General features: G+C 38.8%; 1 protein-coding gene across 1 annotated transcript in view; it reads right to left on the bottom strand.

The window, feature by feature from the left end:
- Positions 1-851: 851 nt before the first annotated feature.
- Positions 852-18,401, bottom strand: part of LOC139710301 (uncharacterized) — a 32,917-nt gene continuing 15,367 nt past the window's right edge. Inside the window, exons 13-14 of the mRNA XM_071622228.1 lie at positions 3,853-4,020; positions 852-2,023 (exon numbers count right to left, since the gene is read on the bottom strand). Of these exons, the coding sequence (XP_071478329.1) occupies positions 852-2,023; positions 3,853-4,020 (1,340 nt within the window). The remainder of the gene's footprint in view (positions 2,024-3,852; positions 4,021-18,401) is intronic.

Raw genomic sequence — 18,401 nt, 5'->3', positions numbered from 1 at the left:
ACGGACGGACGGACGGACGGACGGACGACCCGAAAACATAATGCCTCCGGCCACTTCGTTGCGGAGGCATAAAAATAACAGCTCTGGTAACTTCAAGAAAAAGAAGAGATCTTGGAAGAAACTCACAAGCTTTATCCAGTAAAAAAGCAGCTAATTTGTAAGAATTTCAAGCTTCACCAAAAAGTTTTCATACACTGTATGTCTACATTAACCACAATGCAATTGGGAAATTCAAAGCCCCACATTACATCAAGCTCATTTGATTACTGTACACGCTTTGTTACAGTGCACTCTCGTTATAACGAAATTCCGGTAGCACGGAAGTAAAAACTCAGGTCCAAACAGTACCTTCTCTATGTTTTTCTATTGTTTATCTGTTTGGATATGATTCAGATATAACAAAGGAAAACAGCCGATCCCAAGGACTTCGTTTTAATGGGAGTTCACTGTATTCACTTCAAAAGTCGCATCCTGCATAAAAATCAAACTGACTGAATCAATCAATAGAGTTGTAATAAAATCAATGATGATAAACATGTATACATATTAGAAAAATAAATACATAAGAGTTGAAAAATGTTTGATTTAGTATCACGTAACATGAAACAGTTAGGAGGGCCAATGGGCAGTTTGGAATGAGTAAGAAAAAAACAAGTAAACAAAAATTTTAAAGAGTTGGGTGGTGGCCAAGAAAGCTGCTTCTGATTTACTTGCCTTCAATCTATAGTGATAGCTCTCTGATGCTTCAGTGCAAAAAAACAAACAAACCAACAACTCACAAGGAGGTGTTTGCATTTTTTTTTTGACACTATGTTGGGACACTTTCATCCTATAACATTTACAACATTCTTTCATACTTTTCTTTGCCCCTCTGTGGCAGACCTCGCTAGTCCAGATTTTCCTGTCCTCTGAATTTTTGTGCGTCTCCTGGTTCCTTTGCCAGCAGAGACCATGTCGGGGTAAACATGGCAAGCTTGTTTGTTGGAGTGAGTTTTCATGTGTCCTTTGAGGTGATCTAAGCGCAGAAAGGTCTTCCCACACTCGTCACATTTGAATGGCCTCTCCCCAGTGTGGAGCCGCTGATGAATCTTTAAGTGGTGCCCGCGAGTGAAACTCTTCTGACAAACTTCACATAAGTAGGGTTTTTCCCCTGTGTGCGTTCTCATGTGGATCACCAAAGTGCAGTGCTGGGTGAAAATCTTCTGGCAAGTGGGGCACTGGTGCCTACTGGTGTCATTCTCGCTGGGGTCCAACTGTAGCCCTTTCTGCCTGGAGTGCATTGCACGGTGCTTGATGAAGCTGCTGCTGTCCGAGAACGCCTTGCTGCAGTACTCGCAGGCGTAAGGCTTCTCCCCCGTGTGAATTCTGCTGTGCGTCAGAAGGTGGTCCTTCCGCTTGAACCTCTTCCCGCACACAGAACACATGTATGGTCTAACCGACCTCGTATATGTCTTTCCAGATAGAGTGGGATCAGAAGATACCCTGGAAGGAGAATCACCTTCCACTTTTGTTTCGTAGTATCTGTCATCATCTGCTGTCCCTTTGCAATCCATCATTTTCATCTTGACCTTTCTCGTTCCCTTGTCACATGTTTTATGTTTCTTTCGTGATTGCCTCTTACTCTCAGTTTTTTGTGACTTCTTTGGTTCCCTCTTCACACTATTCAGCACATCATCCCATTTTTTGCTTTCAGGTAAGCTAGAAATTGTGACTTTTGGGGTTGCTCTTGAAATATCTTGTGCTAACTTTGGCTCATGCAAGATGTCGGAGGCTTTGCAAACATTGCACAAAAGATGACTGGAAGATGTACCACTGCTGTCTGGACACAAGCTATCTCCACAGAGGACCTTACAGCAAACGCTACACTTTGAAAACCTTTTTGCCCTTACTTCAGTCTTCCCGTCATCCTCTCTGATGGAGATGTCACAGTATGGGACAGTCTGGCCTTGGTAGATTACATGCTCTCTTTCCTGATGATGAGAGGAGGTACATCCCGGCCCATTGGCTGTCTGTAGTTTGGCAGCTGTTGGCCCATTTAGATGGAGGAGACAAAAAAGATAAGGGGGAGAGGATATCTTTATCAGACATCTTTATTGCAGACATAGCTCAACAAACATGCATTTAATCCACTAAAGGAGACACAATTTAGAAACATAACACATTTGTTTGCACAATGAAATGAAAGTAATTAGCAAAGGAATGCATGATTATGTCACAATGAAGACTATATGTGACTGTGCACCTCAAAACGAACATAAAGTCGCACACACTGATCTTGCGTGAGGACTGAAAATAAGTGAAATGGGTCAACCTAGTCGAACTTGACTTTTTCATATTTTCTGAAAGAGCGGGTCTTCTTTTACATTATGCTAAACTTTGGTGTCATAAAACGGGCAGGAAAGTGTGTTTTTTTTAGCAGTTTATCTTGAGCATTTTTGGTAGAATAGTGTGATTAGGTGTGTCTTTGGAATCCCTTTTTCATTTCTGAAAAACCTTGTCCACACTCTTCACTTTCAACTCTAATAACTTTTGAAAGGATAGTGCTACTGCTTTGAAAGTTGGCATTAATCATAAACAGAATGTGTTAATGAGGCATGCTTAATTTCAGTTTAATCTAATAATCCCTTCATTGTTGTTACTCTGGTGGTTTACTTCCTGTTTTTTTGTCCCATTCATCTCACAGCCAGCACGGTTTGGTAAAGATTAAGCGCTTGAATAGACACTGTACTTCAGAGCCTCTTTTCTCAGTTCACACTTTTCCGGAGTTTGTGCTTTCTTTCCAATATTTAGATAGGTTAGGAGAGTCCATTTGATTTGAGTTATACATCATTTTAAAGCTTTAAGTCTGCTCTTTCAGAATATGGTCTTAACTAAAAATTCATGTCTGGCGACTTTTTGTTTGTTTTGAGGTGCAGGGTCACATATTGTGGGTAACAGCCAAATAATGATATTAGTATTCCCATCAGTGGGAAATTTGATCTATCAAAGGGCACTGCCATTAGTATACAACTTGTACCTTAGCACTGCCAAATATCCAGTTAAACACAGTAACCTTAATAGAGACACCATGGCTATAAAGATCTCATCCAAAGACATAAGCATCCAGTAGAATTTGAACTTGAGTGTGCCAACTGTGCATCTTATGAACACTAGATGGCGCTTAACAATGCTGCACCTCAGGGTATGGCCTTGGGCACCATATAAAGAATTTGAAATGTCAAGACCAAAAGTTTGCATCTCACTCAGTACATGTAGCCTTTATCAACATCACTTTCCAGTCATCATCATCATCCTCCTCATCATCATCATCTTTCAATTCAATCTGCCAATTGACTTTCAGCTCTACACATGGTAATTAGAATCAGTTAACCCACCGAGTATGGACTGATTTGGCTACAACACGCATTTCCCATAGACACCTGACCCAGTATACCCAGGACTCGTCCTCAACGGGTTAATGCTCTTCAGAAAAGCATCAGGTCAGTTTTTCGCAATAGATTGTGCTATTATGTAATCACTTGATGTAGTGAGAACAAATATTATACTTCACATAGAAAACATACACTTGTGCTTTGCCTCCAAGCCAATTGTGTCTTGCATCCTTCAAAGTCAAAGATGTAAGATACAGGAATACGAGAGTACTGTAAAAGTGGATATTTCCATGTGAGTAATTTCTTGCCTTCGGCTCTGTAAGATGAATTTTGTGTGTTTTAAATTCCGTGGAAATGAGACATTAACTACTGGAATGAATGGCAAGCAAAAATATTTGTGTGCTTTTATTTTTTGCACTAGTTTCTGGTTGCACAAAATGTGTGAAAATTTCCACTTTAATAGAATTGATGGCCTAAGTACCTTCGGACTGCGAATGCTCCCCTGCTACCGTCATGGCACTGGATTCTGAATCTCCACAGCTCTCTGCATTGTCTGGAGTTGACTCTGACGCAGCTTCACAATCAGCCAATGCATCTGGTTCAATCTTCACGACAACCATCACCTCAGCACTGCTGTCAGGATAGTCTCCTGATGAGAGAATATTTAAATATTGAATGCCTCAAAAATACAATAACACACTTCCCTACAACTGTACAACCACAACGTCTCCATACTCGACATTTATTACCTTCGCCAAGGGAGGAGGTTATGTTTTCGTTACCGTTGGTTAGTTTGTTAGTTGGAATAGTTAGTTAGTTAGTTTGTCTGTGTGCAAAATAACTCAAAAAGTAGTTAACAGATTGGGATGAAACTTGCAGGAAAGGTTGAGAATGACCCAAATAACAAACGATTAACTTCTGGTAGTGATCCGAGAATTTTGGGGGAATTTATGAAGGATTTTTGATATTTTGGCAGGTAGGGTGAATGAACTCGGGAGTTCAGGCTGCGCGTATTTGAGGTTTGCATGCGCTCACTTAAGTGCTTGCTCTAGTTTCTGCAAGGGCGAGGCGCGCCGTGCAGCTGAGGGTTTATGACATAACAAAGGCTTCTATACTGGGAAATCGGGTGACTTTCAGCACACAATGCCGGAAGTACGTATGGGTGGAAATCACTGACATCTCTATGGAAGAACAAGATCAGTGGTGTAAAATGAGCTGCATGCTTGGCGGAGGTCTGCGCTCTCAGAGTGCTTTTCTAGTTTTCAGTGGGTTTTTTTTTTTCTATCGAGAGAATGTCATAAAGTATGGCATGATAATCGGACAGTGCAAAGCAATTGTGTATGCGAACACATTGTCCTCAGATACCTGCTGGATTATGCCCAAAATGTATAAGAATTGGAGAATCTCAAAACAGGTTCAGCTGAACTAGCTTTTCAAGTGTCAAAATAAAGACAAAAAGAAAACTGAAAATGGCAACATGACAACCTTTGATATTACGGTAAACTTGCCATTATGGATTCTGCAAGGATAATAAGGGCAAACGTCATACTTCTGATTCTGTTTCTCTGCTGTCTTTATGAAGTGTCTCTCTCGCAACAGCTAAGTAATGGCAGAGACTATACATTTATGTCAGGGAATTTTCACTGCCATATTAGTATTTCTTCCCCATGTAAGAGATAAGAAGGTATGGGAATTATAAATTCTAGATTTAATGTGGCTCAACATTGATGAGGAATATCTTCCAAAGTAGAAACCCTTCTATTATATACCTGATTATGTAAAATGGAATATTCATAGCAAATAGCTCCAAGAATAATGGTCTATACAAAATGTTAATTTCTTCAGGAGAAGATAATCTACAAATGCAATTCTAAAAAAGATGTTTAGATTCAGGTGAGCAAATTTGCCCTTTCTGACCTGCCAAAGCACTTCTACATACATTGTACCTTTTCAGTTTTGGTATCTGACAAGTACAGAATTTGCACTTTAGTTGTTGCTACCAAAAATGTAATTTTCAATTACAACATCACATCTGATACCATCATTGCCATTAACACTACTTTATATCAGAAGTGGTGATAGCACTTACAAGATGAGTACTTACCAGCAATTTTAAGCTATTGCTACTGTTACAGTCCCATGAGTATTAGAGTTCTAATTAAAACTGTAAACTAAATATTAACTGTAAAATAAAAAGAACGTTTTGTGTAATTTTTGCACTTGGCTGGGTTAGTTGAATATTGCTGTATGCATGTTTTTAATTCTGCTGTTAATCACTGGAACATAGACCAGCAAAAATATTTGCATGCTTTTATTTTTGCAATAGTTTATGGTTGTGCAAAATGTGCAGAAATTTCCACACTATGAACATTTTCACTTTTTCAGCAACAGCTTCATTAAGTCCAAATTTCAGAGATGATTGTAACACTACGGGGTATTTCAAAGTAACCATAGAATGCTGGAAAACTTAAAAAGTCAACAGAACCAGAGCCACTTCTTTCCACCATTTCATTTATTCTTCTTCTTTTTTCACCAGTACTAGTCTTAACTTACCCCAATCAGGCTCTTCTTTGATCTTGACAATCATCTTCTGATCAATATCACCATTATTCTCTGAATATGGCAATGCCATTGTAACCTGTAGTTTGAAAACAAAAACAAAAACAAAAACATTTAGATCTAGACCAGACTACACTTGACACAAAGTCACAAGATTACCAAGAATATAATATATACAAGTCTGCTTCGCTCCAACAGGAAGGCTCAAAAGAAAAGCATTTGGCAGAAAAGTGGCAATTTTAGCTTAAACATCTTAGCCCTTTCCTGCTCATGACGAGCTAGCTTCAAACAAAATCACATCATGCCATGCCAACGGTTGTCATATCTCGGTGCATACAGAGAAGTGAATTTGTCATCTCCACAGCTCATCGCATCATCATGTACAGAAAACTGTGCGCAGAGCAGAGCTCCTTCAGCTATTGCCACTTTTCTTTCAAAATGCATTTGATTTATATTCTAAATCTATGTTATAACTGCTAGTTTGTGTTAAATGCGCAGCAGAGTACTAGCTGGCAATAGAGATCAAATTACCGTACAATTTTACCGTATACGTTTACTAATAGTAATACTATTTGACCGAGGATACGATTTAAAACTGGGCCTACAGTACACGAAAACCTATACGTGGTGCTATCACAAAATAAGCACTGGGCCGCTAGGGTTTCCTACATCTTTTCATGTACTAGCAGTCACGTAACAATACTGACAAATAACATCTCCTCATCATAACTGAAGACCATCTAAAAAAATGAACAGTATTTACCGTCCATCAGTTTGGTGTCAGTTCTTCATGCGGATAAAATGTCAAGGACATTTGTATGACAGGCAGATTTAGCGTTCTCATCTCCGTTTGGTGCGGCAGTCTTCAATTCTGTAGCGCTGTTCAGCTCACTTCTGTTCTCTCTATTGCGTAACGAGATAAACTGGAGATAACCAATGCTGCGCTACCGGAAGTCACCGCGCCGCCTTCTTTTACCACCACGTGGACTTTTGGGTACAATCAGAAAGGCGAGTCTCACCTCCCTGTTCCCATGCAGGGGCGTCACCAGCTTTTTTTCAAGGGGGGTGCGTTTTGACCCTAATGTAACGAGATTTTTTTTTGGACCGACATTTGGAATATAGGAAGCTCTCAATCCCTAGACTTTTACTGTTGTTGAGGGAAACCAAGCGGGGAAAGGGCACCGGCGTAGCTAGGATTTCATCTTTTACAGTAAAAAAACTACCACTTGGAGCTATATTTTTTCGCTTTGGAAATAAAGAGGGGGGGGGGGGGGGGGGGGGGGGGGAGGAGGGCGCACCGGGCGCAACTGCCGGCAATTACTGGCAGCAACATCAGGAGAAAGGCATAACAATTAAATGCGAGCGAGCGGAGCGTGTGAGCTTGAATATTTTGACATTTTCACAGTAAAAAAAAAAACAAACAAAAAAACTGCAGTTTGTTGCTATATTATTTCGCTTTGGCAATAAAGGGAGGGGGCGCACCGGGCGGAACTGCTGGCAATTACTGGCAGTAACATCAGGTGAACTGCATGACGAATAAATGCGAGCGAGCTTGAAAATTTTACATTTTACAGTCCAAAAGCTGCCGTTCTTAGCCATATTTTTTCGCTTTGGAAATCAAGGGAGAGGGGGGGGGGGGGGGCGCACCGGGCGGAACTGCTGGCAATTACTGGCAGCAGCATCAGGTGAATTGCATAACGATTAAATGCGAGCGAGCGAAGAGAGCGAGCTTGAAAATTTTACATTTTACAGTCCAAAAACTGCCGTTCCTAGCCATATTTTTTCGCTTTGGAAATTAAGGGAGGGGGGCGCACCGGGCGGAACTGCTGGCAATTACTGGCAGCAACATCAGGTGAATTGCATAACGATTAAATGCGAGCGAGCTTGGAAATTTTACATTTTACAGTCCAAAAACTTCGTTCTTAGCCATATTTTTTCGCTTTGGAAATTAAGGGGGGGTGGAGCGCATGCCACCGGCGGAACTGCTGGCAATTACTGGCAGCAACATCAGGTGAATTGCATGACGATTCAATGCGAGCGAGCGAAGAGAGCGAGCTTGAAAATTTTGACATTTCACAGTAGAAAAACTGCCGTTTGTAGCTATATTTTTTCGCTTTGGAAATTAAGGGGGGGGGGGGGGCCACCGGGCGCAACTGCAGACAATTACTGGCAGTAACATCAGGGGAATTGCATAAAGATTAAATGCGCTCGAGCGAAGACAGCGAGCTTAAAAATGTTACATTTCACAGTCCAAAAACTGCCGTTCTTATAGCCATATTTTTTCGCTTTGGAAATTAAGGGAGGGGGGCGCACCGGGCGGAACTGCTGGCAATTACTGGCAGCAACATCAGGTGAATTGCATAACGATTAAATGCGAGCGAGCTTGAAAATTTTACGTTTTACAGTCCAAAAACTGCCGTTCTTAGCCATATTATTTCGCTTTGGAAATTAAGGGGGGTGGAGCGCATGCCACCGGGCACAACTGCTGGCAATTACTGGCAGCAACATCAGGTGAATTGCATATGATGATTCAATGCGAGCGAGCGAAGAGAGCGAGCTTGAAAATTTTGACATTTTACAGTAGAAAAACTGCCGTTTGTAATCATTTTTTCACTTTGGAAATTAAGGGTGGGGGGTGCGCCGGGCGCAACTGAAGACAATTACTGGCAGTAACATCAAGAGAAAGGCATAAAGATTAAATGCGAGCGAGCGAAGAGAGCGAGCTTGAAAATTTTACATTTTACAGTCCAAAAACTGCCGTTCTTAGCCATATTTTTTCGCTTTGGAAATAAAGGGAGGGGGGCGGAACTGCTGGCAATTACTGGCAGCAACATCAGGTGAATTGCATACGATTAAATGCGAGCGAGCTTGAAAATTTTACATTTCACAGTCCAAAAACTGCCGTTCTTATAGCCATATGTTTTCGCTTTGGAAATTAAGGGAGGGGGGCGCACCGGGCGGAACTGCTGGCAATTACTGGCAGCAACATCAGGTGAATTGCATAACGATTAAATGCGAGCGAGCTTGAATATTTTACATTTTACAGTCCAAAAACTGCCGTTCTTAGCCATATTATTTCGCTTTGGAAATTAAGGGGGGTGGAGCGCATGCCACCGGGCACAACTGCTGGCAATTACTGGCAGCAACATCAGGTGAATTGCATATAATGATTCAATGCGAGCGAGCGAAGAGAGCGAGCTTGAAAATTTTGACATTTTACAGTAGAAAAACTGCCGTTTGTAATCATTTTTTCACTTTGGAAATTAAGGGGGGGGGGGTGCGCCGGGCGCAACTGCACACAATTACTGGCAGTAACATCAGGAGAAAGGCATAAAGATTAAATGCGAGCGAGCGAAGAGAGCGAGTTTGAAAATTTTACATTTTACAGTCCAAAAACTGCCATTCTTAGCCATATTTTTTCGCTTTGGAAATAAAGGGAGGGGGGCGGAACTGCTGGCAATTACTGGCAGCAACATCAGGTGAATTGCATAACGATTAAATGCGAGCGAGCTTGAAAATTTTACATTTTACAGTCCAAAAACTGCCGTTCTTAGCCATATTTTTTCGCTTTGGAAATTAAGGGGGGGGGGGGTGGAGCGCATGCCACCGGGCACAACTGCTGGCAATTACTGGCAGCAACATCAGGTGAATTGCATAACGATTCAATGCGAGCGAGCGAAGAGAGCGAGCTTGAAAATTTTGACATTTTACAGTAGAAAAACTGCCGTTTGTAGCTATATTTTTTCGCTTTGGAAATTAAGGGGGGGCGGGGGCGCACCGGGCGCAACTGCAGACATTACTGGCAGTAACATCAGGGGAATTGCATAAAGATTAAATGCGAGCGAGCTTGAAAATTTTGACATTTTACAGTCCCAAAACTGCCGTTTTATATTTTTTTTTTTGCTTTCGAAATTGAGGGGGCGCACCGGGCGCAACTGCTGGCAATTACTGGCAGCAATATTAGGAGAATTCAAATGCGAGCGAGCGGAGCGAGCGAGCTTGAAAATTGTGACATTTTACAGTCTCAAAACTGCCGTTTGTAGCTATATTCTTTGCAGTAAGGGGGGGGGGGGCGCACCGGGTGGAACTGCCGGCAATTACTGGCAGCAACATCAGGAGAATGGCATTACGACTAAATGCCAGCGAGCGAGATTGAAAATGTTGACATTTTATAGTCCAAAAACTGCCATTTTGCTATACTTTTTCGCTTTGGAAATTAAGAGGGGGCGGGGGGGGGGGGACGCCCGGTGCGCACCTCCCCCTGGATCCGCCACTGGTAGTCAAGGGTGTCGGTTTATGTTCATGACTGGGGGAGGTATGACCAGCGAGGTGGCGTCGAAGTGACCAAGTATGGGAAGGATGTGCAAAATCTATGTATATAGTCAACACTGTATAGAATACACTTGTACTAGTAGAAAATTATGTATAAAATCAGTGCTGCCAGAACCAGGGGTGCGAATTGCTTTTGCGCACGATTTTTTTGTTTTTGTTTTTGTCCCCGATGCAAAATGTCAAAAAAAAAACAATATAAGAAAAAATAATAATCATTTAGTGTCCGGCGTTGAGGTCGCTCGCAGACTGAATTTTTTTTTTTTTTTTTTTTTTTTTTTAGTCTGAAGGGGGGTGCGTTCGCACCCAACGCACCCCCCCTGGTGACGCCCATGCCATGGATGCCAAGTGCATCTATGTTACTTTCCAAGGGCGCTGGAAGGGGGGAGGGGAGGGGGGAGGGGGCAGTTATTATATTTTCATTAATATACACATACAGGCACAGACACACAGACACACACACACACATATATATCCGATATGTTAGAACAAAATATCTCTTGGAATACAGGTGATTTTTCTAAAGTCCATCAATAAAGAAATACCATTTGATGTGAAAATGAAACCTTTTTTGAATAGTTTTGATAAGAAACTAACATTTGTGAATTTACATTCCCAATTAGAATTATCTTGATGTTGCAATTAGTTGCAATTAATGTCTCTTGGCAGGTTCTTCTATTCTATTTATCTCTGTCTCTCTCTAAAGCTCTCTACTTTTCTATACATGCTTCACAATGTATACTATAAGGCCTATAGGCCTATGTTTACTATATAGGGGGCAGTGATTCACAAGGATTATTGTTCTTTCCTGTTGACACCCTTTAACATGAATATGCATGATGCAGGGCTCCACACTAACTTTTATTTTTGGTGGTCCGATCAGACCACCAAAATCATTGATTTCTATTTTTTGGTGGCCCGAAAGTAAAATCTGGTGGCCCGAAAAAAAGATCAAGGAAAACATAAGAAAAACTAAATCGGTCCTAGTAAACATAGAAAAAATAAATATTAAGTATTACTGTATTAATATGTGTATACCCATGTCTGAAATAAATGAATAGAAAATTCAATCATCTTAACGTTATTCTGAGTTCTATAAGATTTTGCAAATGGGCTAGCTTATAGATTATTATGAAATTTATAATAATCTATAAGCCTATTAAGCAGTTAATGCCTATTTAGGTGGTCAAAACTTACGTTACGTAACAGACATTTGTAAACATCCGGCTTTTTTTAGCATTGTAAAGAGCCGGAAGTAACCGTTATTCATTCTGATTGTAAATCAATCATCAAACATTTACTAGTATACGGAGTTGAATATTGTAAGTATTCATTCCCGAACGTCAAAGTAAACATTCGACATTTATTTCAGCATCATCCGGAATGAATGTTATCCTTATTCATTTCCAAACGCAAAATCAAATATCTGACATTAATTGTAGCACCATACGGAGCTGAATCTTACCGTTATTCATTTCCAAAAGTATAAGCAAACATCCGACATCTATTTTAGTATCATACGGAGTTGAATATTATGGTTATTATTTCCAGAATCAAAAGCAAACATTTCACATTTATTACAGCATCTTACGGAGCCGATTGTCGAACATCCGACTTTTTTTGGTGGCCCGACGTGCGTTTTTGGTGGGCCCGGGTCACCGTTAGTGTAGAGCCCTGGTATGTGCATTAGTTTTGTGCATAGTTTGATGTTGTTGTTTTTTGCGTGTTTGTTTTCCTCTTTTCGCCTTGACCAAAACCAGTCGTGACATATTTTTATATCTTTTATCCCCATTTATGATGTTTTCATTGTATTTATTGTTTGTTTTTTTTTATTTTCAATGGACAATTAACTTGAACTTTAACTGTACAGGCACTATGTATACATGTATAACTATAGGCCTAACAGCATTTCAAATTCAGAAAGCATCAAGAAACAATGCCTTAATTTTCAATATCATATAATAGGTTAATTATTGAAAATCAAGCCACTGTTACTTGATGTCGATTTGAATTTAAAATGCTGTTTACATTTCATTAGTGAAATATTCCGTCACAAATTGTGTTCTGATGATATGTAGGGAACTGCTTGCTGCTATGCATGTCGCATACGGGTAACTGACATCTTGTGAATATCATTATATTCAGCTATAACATGCAATCCCTCACAGTTTTGTTTGTAGCTTCTACAAACATATCAGTAATACATTGTTGAATGTTTTCCAATTGCTAGATATGTTGCCAGTATGCTCTGAAGCTGTTAACTCATGCTGAAATTGTACTCAATGTATTATGTTACATAATATGATCTGTAATGCTCAAAATATCAATTTCATTTCGTGTAAACAGACAATAAAGACGACTAAGACCCAAGGTCAAAAGCTTACAACAGCGGCATCGTGCGACATCTTCTGTCCCTATTATTGTCTCGATTATAAATATATTATATATATTATATATATATGTATACATACACACACACACACACATTATATATATATATATATATATATATATATATATATATATATATATATAGTGCGAGAGATTGTTCCCTTCCCAAACGTACGCAGTGCCTCATTGTGAGTGATAGTGAAAGAAATTAGACTTGAGGCGGACGTGACCATCGATCTTGTTCTCCCTTTTAATTAATCAAGCTTTAGGCCAATCATCAGGCCTTCATCAGGATCTATTAACAGAACAATAATACAGTGTACATGTACTGTATTACCGAGTATCTAAATGGCATAATGTTCCATGCTATGATATATCCATGATAATGCAACGTCCATACTGCCAATCTTGTGAAGTATTACACAATCTAACCTCATCTCATCAACAGGAATCAGAAATGGGATATTCATAATAAATACATTCTTATACAGTGTATCAAACTTTTGAAATGTGATAGTCATACTTTACCTTTATATATAAATTATGTATACATATATACATATATATTTAAATATATATATATATATATATATATATATATATATTATATTGTTCCAAATCAAATGAAAATTGCTAAGGTTACTCCAACTCACAAGGTTGGGTTAAAGGAAAAAAGAAAAATAATTATTACCCTCAATCAGATCATACTTATCAAAGATACATTGTATGAGAGAAATCTGTGTATAATTGTCTATCACTCCAGTCTCTGTGTTTTGGAAGAGTGAAATAATTTTACTTAAAGAAAACTCAAACCCAGAGAGCAATGTAGATTGAGTGCAAGCAGTAACATTAGTAGAACACATCAGTGAAAGTTTGAGGGAAATCGGGCAATCGATGCAAAAGTTATTAATTTTTTGAAGTTTTGGTGTTGGAACTGCTGGGTCAGGAGACTAATAGAGGTTATGACGTATGAGTGGACTACAATATAAAGAAAATATAAAGGGAATTCAATTTAAAAAAAAAAAAATCATTTTTCATGGAAATTACACATTCCATCAACTTGATACCGACATGTTAGGTATAGCACTTAGATTTTATTCCCCCCGTTTTCTGAAAGCGGTTAGTCAAGTACTCTTCTTTTTTTTTTGCTAGAAAAGTGATTGTTTGTGGAATTCCGTTTATATTTTTTTATATTGTAGTCAAGTCATACGTCATAACCTCTAGTAGTCTCCTCATCCAGCGGTTCCAACACCAAAACTTTAGAAATTCATAACTTTTGCATCGATGACCGATTTTCCTCAAACTTTCACTGATGTGTTCTACTTTGTACTAATGTTAATGATTTTACTCAATCCACATTACTCTCTGGGTTTATTTTCCCTTTAAATAAACAAAATGACTTTCAATAGGAGTACTCTATGTCGACTGCCATTGTTGTCTTTACACATGAAGTTACTGATACATGTACTTGTTTTTTTTTTTTTGCCAAGGTGAACCTTTCTACTTACTAAATCATTCAATTTTATTACCCCCCCCCCAAAAAAAAAAAGAAAGAAAGAAAGAAAGAAAGAAAGAAAAAAGATCGATCTATAAGAGGAGCAACACCACAATGGCTGGTTATCATGGATTGGGTACACTCCCATACAGATTTGAAACAGATGATCGGAGGGGCTTGTCATTGAGACAGATGGCCTACACGCACAAAAGAAACACTGTATAGTGTAACTGCAATCAAATGGAAACACATCAGACATGTATAGTTTTCTTAGGTGTAACATTGAGCAAAGAAATGGGATGCTATCTGGATTTGAACCAGAGACCACTGGATTGTTAGAATGGTGCTCCACTTAAACTGAGCTGTAGAAAGTCCTCGTATGTACACTACAGTGAGTTCCAGAGACCCTCAATTTTCACAGTTCGTGTGATGAAAAGCTATCAAAATGTACATACACGTAATGGTTTAATTCTACAGTACACTGTATCATAATTCAGGAAAGTTAGTTATATCATACAATGTATTACATATTGAACTCCATGATATATTGTTTTCTCAAACTGTCAGTGTGTGGATTCATGTATAGTGCTTTTAAGTCTGTAACATTATCTTTAAATCACAAAAATGTACAACTGTTCTTTAAATCTTATTGGAACAGACCTGATATGCCACTACCTTTTTGTCTCCGAACACATTCAAAATGCATTCCACATTACATGTTATATTTCTGTTTTACTGAAATATCCATCAACGAAATCAAAAGCTACTCTTGTTGACAGTGCATTCTTGTATACTGCACCAAAATTATGGAATAATCTCCCTTTGTTTGTAAGGCAAGGAGGCTACAATTAATGAGTTTATTATAAAAGGTCATGTTAAAAAGCCATTGTACGAAGAAATGTATTCTATAATTGAATTATGTACAATATGTCACTTAGTAATGCGCAGTAGTAGACATACACGTAGTAGCTGCACAATATAAACGTCTTTTATTATCAGTATTCTATTGCAATTATTCTTTGGTTTTAATTGTATAGTGATGCTTAAATGTTTTCATACAATATATTCTAACTGACTGAATATGATGAATTACCTTGCTCTTTTCATGTGCCACAATTCTTTTATAACATACAACATATGAGATCAATGTCTCAGCTGAACATTCTTGTCTGTTCTACTGCTTATGTTAGTCTTGTCTCATTTTGTCTTGTCTCATAGCTTCTCTTTTAGTACAATCGTGTAGTGTCATTGCAGTCCCAGTCTCATTTCATGTTCATTTGTGTGTACATGTATTTGTGTTTGTTTGTTGCTCTGTCTTTGCAGTGGGCTTCCAGACTTTTGTTTTTGTTTTTTATTGCTGTCCTTTTTCAAGAGGCATCCACATTCAACAAGGTTAATACAAATGCAGTTGTCTTTTCAGAGGGTCCTACCACTTTTCTCATTTTGCGTACTGTTTACTTCACTCTGATCACTTTGGTGTTCACGACGATGTATAATTATTTAAAGGTTCCACACTAATTGTATACTCTTTTCACTTAACATCGTTTGCTTAAATATTCTCTGCTATACCTAAGAAAGTGATATGTACATTCTTTTTTTGTTGAAAAATGAAATAAAATTTGAGTTGAATTGAATTGTAATACATGTAAAGTGAAACTGAGACTGAAACATAGGATTTAATAGCATCATAATGTCCGAATGATTTCTGACGCAAGTTCTCTGAAAACTAATGTTTCTGCATGACCTGCCAGTACACATGTTTTGTTTGGTTGTTTGCAAACCATTTCTGCATTTACATAATAATCAAATCTTTTATGACAGAAGTATGGTATAAATGACAAAGTAATCAGGTGATTAGATAACATAAAAGATTCCACACACAAAAAAAAATGTTTGATAAAATAAAAACAATTCTATTTAATGTAGATGGCAAGACTATTTAAATGAGAAACACAGTTACATTGTACATGTACTTACTTGAAGCACAGTAGGCAAAAAACAAAAAACACAAACACAAACATACAAACACACTCAAATGTATTGGTGTGGAGGAAATATTATGCTGTAAAACTCTTGTATACCAAGTTTAATTAAGTCTATATAATGAGTAATTACCAAGATTTGGAGGAGAGTGTAATTATTGCAGCTTAGCTTGACCTTTGACCCTTGTTCTTTGACCTCATGGCCAAACCCTTGAGGGAATTTGTAATGTTGTTAGGCAAAACATGCATACATGTATGTACCACATTTTATGAAAATACCTTGAACCATTTCCGAGATATGGGGAAAAACATGAAAACTTAGCATTTTTTCAGTTGACCTTTGGCCTTTGACCCCAATGGCCTTAAACTTCCTTGGAGAATCTCCCTCGGGTAATACATGAATACACTAAGTTTCAAGAAAAACCTTCAGATATTGCATAAATATGGGGGAATTAAAGACATTTTGATAATGTGATCTCAACTGTTGACCTCAGACCGTGCACACACACATCCAAAAGTTGACAGGCACAACTTTGTCGACTCATACATACATATGTTGAGTGTCCTTGGCATACCTTAACCAGTTTCTAATTTTTTTCTGTTCACAAAATTGATTATGAATGGGCGGAAGGGCGGACAACCACCGAAAACATAATGCTCCTGGCAACACTTCATGGCGGACGCATAACAAGTCGTGCAACATCGCGGCGATGCCTTTTTGTGATAGTGATATACACGTATCACACCAGATGTCAAGGGGGACTTATGAACTAAGGTGTGTGGCAATTACAGCTTCCATTTCACAAGTTTATGCGCAATTTCAGACATAGGAGGAAATGCAAGAGTGAAAATATGACTTTTGTTATCTGCATATAATTTAGATTAAAATACATCCCGTAATATTGCCGTTACGATATGATAACCTAAGGGTAAAATTTGTCATTAGAAATATTCAGTCTTTACAATATGAGACCTGTTACAACAAAAGGATCTGAAAGTTGAGGGAGGTCGATTTTCTGAAAATGACATTACACTACTCTGCTCATAGCAACCTCCGCAGTGTTCATTCAAATGTAGCGCCAGCGATCTATGCATGACCAATCAGTAGCCAGGATGCCATGCACTGTCTAATAACATCACTCCCCCGATGCTGGAGGTGGAGTCCACCTGTGGCGCTAAATCCAAATCATCGGACATGGTTCTGTTCTGTTGAAGTCGGAAAATCATGGCCCAGAAACATGCCAATTTCTTGCCTTTCCTTTGATCATTTAGGTTCAAAGTTTCAGCAGATGGTAGACGAAACATTCGAAAACAACATTATGCCAAAACAGAATTTTTATGGTTTTGAGTGATTTTAATGATCTGGCTTCAAACTCCATTTTCTTGGCTCAGCCGTCAGCGACTTTCAGATCCTTTTGTTGTGGCAGGTCGCATATCCACTCCAGTTGAGTATGCTCGACTACAACTTTCTGTGCTCTCCTGTTAGAATTGAACTATCGCTGTAGTCATTTTCTTTATAAATGATATACCCTGAATGAACTAAGATTAATATAATGATGGTATATTATGTCATCATGATAAACAGTCAAAAATACAGCAGCTTTGACACTGTGCAGTTTAAGGCAGGAGGCTATAAACTCTATTGCACCACACGCCCTGCCCCGTTGGCCCCAGGTATAGACCCATTGCACCCCTTGGTGAATTGTTACAACTGCTGTATAGGCCTGATGAACAGCACGTTCCACTGTCGATGTGAAGTATCCATCCAATCTATCAGTACATGTCAAGATATTCACTACGCCGATAATACTGGAAATATATCCCTTCACAGAATTTGATGATGATGAAATTCCTATAATCACTTCATATTTTGCTATGTGACTTTTATAAAATAGAGGGAAATTCATCCATATCTACAAACTTTTTCTTACATGCAAGGATTTTTATTACAGTTCCACATGTGTAGATTCACGCAGGTTTGCCACATATGAAGCCTATGTCAGAACTGAACACATTACTTTGAAATCTACATGCAAATAAACATGAGGCAACCACAAAGTTTTTTGTCTGTGAGAGGGCTTTCTTGATTGGTTGATGGTGGTGAAGCTTTTAGCACAATAGATACAATTTTATTACAATGTCAGCCAATCACGAATGAGTTTACAGTGCCAGTGGTAGCATCTAAACCTTTGGAATAATCTGTCAATCAAAACAGGGCTGACTGAATTGACCTGAGCAGTCTTGTGGCAGGCTTCAGGCTGTGACAGAGATAGG

Source organism: Diadema antillarum, unplaced genomic scaffold (genome assembly GCF_040938485.1).
Source record: "Diadema antillarum isolate AM-2024a unplaced genomic scaffold, OU_Dant_1.0 seq00001520_RagTag, whole genome shotgun sequence".
Lineage (NCBI taxonomy): Eukaryota > Metazoa > Echinodermata > Echinoidea > Diadematoida > Diadematidae > Diadema > Diadema antillarum.
Note: the sequence above shows the minus strand (reverse complement) of the source record. Positions and strands in the feature narration are given on the sequence as shown.